This window comes from Rhamphochromis sp. 'chilingali', assembly GCF_963969265.1.
Source record: "Rhamphochromis sp. 'chilingali' genome assembly, chromosome: 22".
Classification (NCBI taxonomy): Eukaryota; Metazoa; Chordata; class Actinopteri; order Cichliformes; family Cichlidae; genus Rhamphochromis; species Rhamphochromis sp. 'chilingali'.
In genome coordinates this window covers 22,086,601-22,095,658 of record NC_137950.1, presented here as the reverse complement: position 1 = coordinate 22,095,658, position 9,058 = coordinate 22,086,601, and the positions used below count along the sequence as shown (strand labels likewise).

Here is a 9,058-nt window from a genome sequence, read left to right as displayed (position 1 = left end):
TTTTATATTGTGATTTTTATCTGTATCATGATTTTACTGGAAAGCACTTTGGTCTTTAAAATGTGCTATATAAATAAATTTTGATTGATTGATTGATTTCAGCTTCTTTCTCCTCACTCTCCCCATTATCCAAAAGTTGATTCTGTTCATCTGGACGTAGCGTTTTGTGAGAGAAATGTTTCGTCACTTGGATGAGTGACAAAACATTTCTCCCACAAAACGCTACGTCCAGATGAACAGAATCAACTTTTGGAGATTTACTTTCCTGGATGATTGAGAATGCATCAAGATGTTTTCTCCCCATTCTCCTCTTCTAAGACATATGCTTTTTGTTCCGTTTTTTCTGCGGACCCTTTTTATGTGTCCCACCTTGCCACAGTTGTGGCACTTTTCTGTAACAAACCTGCAGTCACCGGCCACATGATTTATCCCTCCACATCTGTAGCATTCCCTCACTGTAATCCCTAACAGTTGTCCTAGCTCATAACTAATAAGCTCATAACACTCAAATGTCGTTTTGTAGTTAAGCAAACTATAAAGTATTGAGCTCTGTTGGCTTTTATGCAGCTTTAATTGAATAGGGCTCAATATCTTTTAGCTAATTTGTTTGGAACGCTCAAAAAGTTTAAGAAGCATATATTAGTGACGTTCTGGTGGGTGGAGTCTTGTCGCTCCTTCAGGAAAGCTGAGTCAGCCATCTTGAATTTACCTTGATGCGGGGAAGATTTGGCCAGACGTGTGGATTAAGAGTCCCCAACTTCAACCCACCACGACCACCACCTTATTTCTTTTCATCAACTGCCATAAATTTGGTAAGTCTAACGTGTTTTTGTTTTGTTTAAATTTAATTTCGATAAACATTCTTTTTTTTATTTTTTACTGGAAATATATTCGTACTTTGTGCACAGTGAATGTTTGTTATAAATGAATTCGAATCCAAGTAATTGTAATTTTAGAAATTTTCGAATGTGACAAATACGTAATGTTATTTCAAATTAGAATGGTGTAACGTTTTGGCGGTTTTCCGTGGGGGACAACATTTCCCATAATGCATTGTATTCTTGCCCGGGAAGTTGACGGTGGCAGTTCTACCTCCATGCATTTGAACTTTCTACTAAAACTTTCCACTGTCCGTTTCTACCGGTTGTCGTATTCGCCGGTAATGCACGTGCGTATTGTGAGTATACTTATTTCAATAAGTGTCCGTGTTACACAGTCAGTAGTTTACGCTGTTGAGCTGTGTGTGTGTGTGTGTGTGTGTGTGTGTGTGTGTGTGTGTGTGTGCGCGCTAGCATGAAGCGAACAATAATAAACAACATGAGTGTGTTATCATGATGGTAATTAGACACATGTTTGTATTTTTTCGTAGTCTCAAATGTGTGGTTGTGAGATAATCTCGAAATCCTTTTAACAGTTTAGAGGGGTATTCCACTAAGCGAGCTCTACAAGTCAAGGCTTGCGGAAAAACGCATCGCCTGATTCAGCCTAACATTATACACTGGTCGAACTCGGTGCTACGAAAGAAGTTCAGCTAAATTGTTCGCGCTAATTCGACAAGGCTCAGCCAGCCAGACTGAGGCGCCTCCTTGACACCTTTAAGCCAGACCCTATCGATCTTTGATAGATAAATGAAATGAAATGAAAATAAAGAGCCGCGTTCTGCTCCCAGGCTAAGAAAAAATCATTGATGCAGACTGTGCGGATCACAAATACTCCCTAACCTGTAAGGCTGGGGTGTCCAAACTTTTTTCACTGAGGACCACTTACTAGAAATTGGGTAAATAACCTTAACTTTAGTGTATTAAAGATCACAAAATCACTTAAAAGTGGTCGAATATGTTATATTGTTGAATATAATTAAAGACAAAACTGCCTTCATCACAGCTTTCCATAAATGGATCTTTATTGATTCATTCAGAAAAAGCTTTGGTAGCTTATTTTCAGAACAGGAGCCTCAGATTTCTTCTTAGATAGAAGATTTACAGCACAGAGAAAAAACAATAAAAGGGAAAATAGGACGGGTAAATTTCAAGTTTGTTATTTAAGTTATTAAGCTTAGCAACACACCTATTAACATTAGTTTGAAACGGTTAACATTAACAGACTGAACTGGACTTAACAGGAGTGCATATAATCTTAGTAAATTATTGTGGTGAGTATCAGCTGCGCTGGGTATGTAAATCGGGCCATCCAGCTGCTGTGCTGATTCGACGTCACTCGTGCCAAAAATCTGGACAAATGTCACTTGATCAAGGAGCAGATCTGCATAAGATGAGATCAGCTGACTACGTGTGTGTGCTGTGCAAAAAATGTTTTTGAACATTAATAAGTCGTCTTTGTGCACATATTGTTTACAGATATGAGACTGCAAGGAGCGCTACAGAGAATCAACATTTCACCAGTTGTCAGTGGGTGAGTTATATAATTTGTGTCCTAATTTAAATAAAAAATAAATACAAAGAAACTAGAGAATTTTGCCCTGAATTATTCAAAATTTTTAGATTTTTTTGGGTTACCCTTCAAGATTGACAGGTTTAGCCCGTTACACAAAAAGTTTGGACACCCCTGATCTATAACAATGACAATCAGAACATGGCTATCCAACACTTTGTTTTTACTCTGCATTTGTGTAAATACTATTCTAATAGATATTGTATATTCATCTAGGAACAAGCATGATGTAAATACAAGACGGGCCCTCGTCCTTCTTGCACTTCCTGTGTACCTGCGTGAAGATGCCTCCACGTTATTCAGGACTTGTGATGTAAGTGTACTGGCCTCAGCATCAACCCCTTTGCCTAGCTGTTCAGTCGAACATATGACATCGCTCAGAACTCAAGGAGAACCAGGGTGTATATCAGGAAGGAGGTTCAACACAGTCCTCATCTGACTTGTTTTCTCCCATATATCAACTATTGTTGAATAAGATTGCAAGAAGATTGTTACGCATAAACCAGAAAACATGAAAATAGTTGAAAGTTTTTATCTGCAGATTTTTTTTGTATAATAATCTATCTCCCTTTTTAAAACTCAAGTGTTCTATTTTTTTGGAGGTGCCATGTTGTGGTCAGAGAAATGTTTGATAAATAACAAAAACAAATATCTTGGCATATATTTATTATTGAAAACACTTATTTAAACATATGTTTTGAAACCAAACCCAAATTAAGATTATTGTAATGCATCATGATAATGCAATATCAAATTAAATCGTTGACATTATAATTAGGGGTGGGTTTTTATAATCGATTCATCGATTAAAATCGATTCTGGCTTGGATAACGTAAAATCCATCCATCCATCTTCATCCGCTTTATCCGGAGCCGGGTCGCGGGGGCAGCAGCCTAAGCAAACGTAAAATCGATTCATTAAAATCCTGAATCGATTTTTATGGAAATTGAACATTGGTATTCTCAATAATGAATCTGAGGTAAAAGAGATCAAAAAAGAAATACAAACCTGTATTGCCCACAATAAGGATGATCAGATAGACCCAACAATAATTTGGGATACTGTGAAAGTAGTAACTCGGGGGTATTTGATATCAAGGACCAGCTACCTCAAAAAAATGAAGAAGCTTACACAGTCCAAATTAGAACAACAATTAAGGGATTTGGAAAAAAAAAAGCATACAGATTTGAGTCCTGATTTGGCCGAAAAAATCAAAAACGTAAGAAAACAACTAAGTGATTTGACTATGGAGGAAATAGAAAAGAAACTGAGATTCACAAAACAAACATTCTATGAGTCTGGCTCCAAAGCAACTAAAGTATTGGCTAAACGGTTAAAATTAATGCAAATAACTAATGCAGTCAACAAGATTAGAGATCCAAATACCAAGGAACTACTATATGAACCAACACAGATAAAAAACACCTTTCAAGAATATTATAAAACATTGTATAGTCAACCGGATCAGAAAAATGGACCAGAAATTGTAGAGTTTTTGGATCAGTTAGACCTCCCTTCAATAGGGACAACTCAAAATGAACTATTAACTAAACCAATTACAAAGGAAGAACTGGATAAGGCAATAAGGAGATTGAAGACGAATAAAAGTCCAGGGAGTGATGGGTACCCCACTGAGTGGTATAAGACTTTCAAAGAGGTTTTGGCCCCTATTTTGATAGATTCTTTTAATTGGACAATAAAACACGCTAAAATTCCACCTTCCTGGAAAGAGGCCATCATCACAGTCTTACCGAAAGAAGGTAAAAACAAGGAAAACTGTGATTCTTATCGCCCAATCTCCATCTTAAATGTTGATTATAAACTATTTACATCTATAATCACAAGACGCCTAGAGCTGTTCCTTCCTGATCTGGTGGATGAAGACCAGACAGGGTTCATTAAGGGGCGACAGACACAAGACAATATACGACGCACATTGCATATAATTAATGAAGTTAATAGAGAAAAAATCCCAACAGCCTTAGTGAGTTTAGATGCTGAAAAGGCTTTTGACAGAGTCTCTTGGATATTTCTTTTTGCTGTTTTGAAGAGAATGGGCTTTGACAGTATCTTCATTAAGTGTATACAATCCCTGTATCATAGGCCAATGGCTAGAGTTAAAATAAATGGGGACTTGACAGACAGCTTTGAGCTCTTTAGAGGAACTAGGCAAGGTTGCTGCTTGAGTCCAGCTCTTTTTGCTTTGTATATTGAGCCCTTGGCTCAGTATATACGGCAAAGTACAGACTTAAAAGGGGTTTTTGTTTCCAAACTTGAACAACGAATAGGTCTTTTTGCAGATGATATAATTATATATCTACAGGATCCTGATACGACCCTTCCTTGGCTGTTTAAAGCATTAAAATATTTTGGTAAAAACGCAGGATATAAACTAAACATCGTAAAGACTCAAGTACTCTGTCTGAATTATTTCCCCAAAGAATTATTACAAAATGAACTTAAACTAAAATGGGATTCAAATAAGATCAAATACTTAGGTGTCTATTTAACTAGTGATACAAGTACTTTATACGAGGCAAACTATGTGAAGTTTAGTAACACAATCCAAAAAGATCTGATTAAATGGGCTCCGCTTGTCAAGGACCTTAGCTCAAGAATAGAGGTAATAAAAATGAATGTGCTTCCCCGGTTATTGTACCTATTCACCTCATTACCAGTCCAAATAACAGATGCACAGTTTGGTAAATGGGATAAATTAGTTAGTAGATTTATTTGGAAAGGGACAAAGCCAAGAATAAGATTTAAAATACTTCAATCAGGAAAAGAAAAAGGAGGACTTGCCCTCCCGAATCTCAAGGAATATTTCTATGCAGCCCAGCTGAGATATACTGTTTACTGGTGTTCATCAGAATATACTTCAAAATGGAAGCATATAGAGTTAAATTATTGCCTATCATGTCATCCACTAGCAAGATTGGGAGAAGAAACTACCCAGCCCACGAACAAAAATCTCATCACTGAATTTACTATTAAACTCTGGTGGACAATAATGAAGAAATATAGAATTACAGAAGATTGTAAATTGCTGATTTGGCCTGCATACTCTCGAAAATTCCAAAGTGGACAATGGGATAGCACATTTTTAAGATGGGTCAATAAAGGAATTACAGCAATGTGTACATTAATAGATGGGACAACATTTAAATCTTTTGAGAATCTACAGAAACAATTCGGATTGGATAAATCAGATTTATTTAGGTACTTTCAATTAAGACACTTTTACAATACAGAAATTAGAAAGAAGCTCTCGAGAGAAAGAAATCGTATAATAGGAACAATAACAGGTGCATATAAAAATCTTCCATCAGGAATTCTGTCGAAATTATATGATGGCCTACAAAATTCGAATAGGAATGAAACATTATATATTAAACAAAAGTGGGAATCGGAACTACAAATTGAGTTGTCAGAGGATGATTGGCGATCCTTATGTCTCACACAGCATAACTCCACTAGCTCTAGACGATGGAGAGAATATGGCTGGAAAAATGTGATTAGGTTTTTTATTACTCCGTATATCAAAAGCAAGCAGTTGAAAACACCCCAACAATGCTGGAGATTATGTGGAGACTGGAACGCCAATCACTCACATGTGTTTTGGAAGTGTAAATATATTAAATCATATTGGGAAAGAATCGCGGCAACAATGACGAAGGTGCTGGGGTATGAAGTACTGTGTGAGGCACGAGTAATGTATTTTGGAATATGGGAAAATGTAAAAAAGGAGGACTGGTATTTGTTTAAGATTATGTTGTTGTCAAGCAAAAAGGTGATAACAAAAAATTGGCTGAAAAGCGATCCTTTAAAACTGGAAGACTGGATGGACGTAATCGAGGACATATATACAATGGAAAAAATGACTTACACTCTGAGACTGAAATCTGACAAACACCGAAAACAGTGGACAAAATGGATAATTTATAAGTCTCAGTCAGCCTTATAGGGCGGGACCTCTCGTGGTTTTTTTTTTTTTTTTTTTTTTTTTTTTTTTGTGTATTTGTTGTTGTGTTATTATTATTATTGTCTTGTCCGTATGTAATACAAAGGAAAAAGTACAAAATAAAGAGTTAAAAAAAAAAAAAAAAATCCTGAATCGATTTTTTAATATAAATTTATTTTGCCCGAAATGCCAGAATCTCAGGTGACATCTCACAAAATTTCAAGAACCACCAAACAGTTAAGACAGTAAATGAGAGCAGGTACACGGATTCTGCACATAGACGTAAACACACAGCGCGACCCGCGGATCAGAATCAGTTAGATGTCGCCTTTCTCACAGTCGGGGCTGAAAGCCGACAGCTCGCTGATTCTGATCTGTCGGCGGGTCCGCGCTTTGTGTTCACGCCCTTTATGCGCTGATTCTAAAGCTGTTAGTTTGATCTCTCTCCAACAATATTATAAACATCATGAATTCACTCTGACTTTTACTGTTTTGCTTCCATCTCTCTCTCTCTCTCTCTCTCTCTCTCTCTCTCTCTCTCTCTCTCTCTCTCTCTCTCTCTCTCTCTCTCTCTCTCTCTCTCTCTCTCTCTCTCTCTCTCTCTCTCTGTACTACTGTTCTTGAAGTCTACTGTTGCTTACAGCGCTGTCGGCCGCTGTTTTTTTCCCTTTTACATTCTTCCGAAAAGAAAACCTCATTTCTGCTGTTCAATACTGAACAAATTTAAACTTTTTAAAATTATTCAAAATGCAAAACGCTTAGCCGTGTCTCTAATAAAACCGCTGTAACGTCAGAGGTAATGTTCATATGTTGATTAATGGTTTTCTTTCGTTTTTGATGTACTGCAGAATATTTTTATAAAATCCCAGGCCAGGAAAATCACCTTCATGTTTTTCTGTGTTTTATTCTCAGCTACTTTGACACAAAGGCATCTGCTGTGACGCTCACACCTTTGATAAAGTCTTGCGTGTGTCAGCTTCCTTTTTATTGATACAAAAATATGTAAATGTACTGATCTGAATTATATTTCTGACTGTCAAAATTTCCCAGAATTAAATCGAATCGTGGATCGAAGCGATTCGGGACCTTGTGAATCGGAATTGAATCGATTCTAGAAATCAGTGACGATACCCAGCCCTAATTATAATCCTAAAAGAAACGTGTGACTTATGAAGATTCACACCTCTAATCAATAGCATGATTTGTGTCCTTGTGGGGCTGAACTCGTTCTTGTATTATTTTTGTTTTGCAGTCAGCAGATGGTCCAGACCTCACTGACACTCCTGTGGCTCTGCTGACAGTTGTCACGGATGACACTACTGATTCGGCCCTCTTCAGTCCCGAAAGCATCTGCATCGTCGTTGAGGATGAAATACTTGTGAATGGTCCCACAAATCTGGCTGAGTCATTTCTCCTGCTCTTTGGGTACATCTATGCACTAGACCTACAATACCCAAAGAAACTTGAGCTTACATTCACATTTATCCAGAAGGTTGTGATGTGCCTTGAGGACAACAAACCACTGAAAGGGCGTCTACTGATGCTGAAGAATGATTTGTTCAATGAGTGAATCACTCACAATGGACTACTTGTTGAGCTGAGTATTGAGGAAGCTTTTTTGTTTGTTTGTTTTTCCTAATCATTTGCCTCTTCTACCTCACATTTAAGATGAATGACTGTTCAGTTCACTATTCATGTTTAATGTTCTGTTGCCTAATACGTAAATGCACTGCCTTGATGTTTGTTCCCTATAAGTACAGCAGTGGAAACCAGTACTGTTTTTTTTATGTATTTTTAAAAAAGAAAGTGAGCTGCAGCTGTCAAGGTACAGTAAGTGTTAAATGCCTCAATGTTCTAATAGCTGCAATTGCTGTTAATACTGAAAATGTTATTGAATTTTAGAATTGAGATGGAGACCCTTGGAGTCTTTTTCTCTTGTTTTATTTATGAAGCACTTTTTTATGAGTGAGCTCTGTTGTTTGTGCCTTTTTAAAAGCACATTGTGTTTAATAAAAAGTTGTTAAATTGTTAGTGTTGTTACTTTCATGTTTTCTAACACTTTTAGCTGATTATAATTTACTGGGCAAACAGTTTAGAATTATTTGTAAGTGTATTTCCCACAGTATTTTAAAAATATTGAAGATTAAGTGTTATTTCCCATATTATAAGTTAGAAAATATGAAAAAGTTTGAGTTTATTTCCCACATCGTATGAGTTGCAATATGTAAAATATTTTAAGTGTATTTCCCACCTTAATTAAGTTGAAAAATATTGAACATTTTGAGTTTATTACTCCCTAATTATAAGTTGAGGAATATCAACATTTATGAGTTAACATTGAGGTAATTTAAGGCAACTGCAACTATAATTTTTATTTTAGTTAAACTTAAAACTTTTAAAAACATCACTAAAAAATTGTTGTGTAATCTGTTACACAACAATTTTTGAGTTCTGTGAACTTATTAGGTTTTACAGTGCTGATATCTTGTTGTGACTTCGAGCCGACGTCCTCCATCTTGTTCACCGATCCTATTCGTTTACTGAATCACGACTGCTCCGTCATGCTCCTCAAGCCCACAGTGTCTCTGTTACCTGCTTCCTTTGCTTGAGAAAACTTCAGCACTCAACAGCACTGCTCGCTTCTTC

General features: G+C 36.6%; 1 protein-coding gene across 2 annotated transcripts; it reads left to right on the top strand.

Annotated features, from left to right (window-relative positions):
* The first annotated feature begins 512 nt into the window (after positions 1 to 512).
* On the top strand, positions 513 to 8,831 carry LOC308390772 (uncharacterized protein). 2 transcript variants are annotated; one of them, XM_080873046.1, is made up of 4 exons: positions 513 to 812; positions 2,358 to 2,412; positions 2,668 to 2,764; positions 7,665 to 8,831. In XM_080873046.1, exons 2-4 carry the CDS (start codon positions 2,360 to 2,362, stop codon positions 7,980 to 7,982), a joined length of 468 nt encoding a protein of 155 aa, XP_080729172.1. In that variant the 5' UTR covers positions 513 to 812; positions 2,358 to 2,359; the 3' UTR covers positions 7,983 to 8,831. The 2 variants fall into 2 exon arrangements, with proteins under 2 accessions (XP_080729172.1, XP_080729171.1); XM_080873045.1 differs by lacking the exon at positions 513 to 812 and adding an exon at positions 834 to 1,177 and having other exon boundaries at positions 7,665 to 8,827.
* The last annotated feature ends 227 nt before the right edge of the window (positions 8,832 to 9,058 follow it).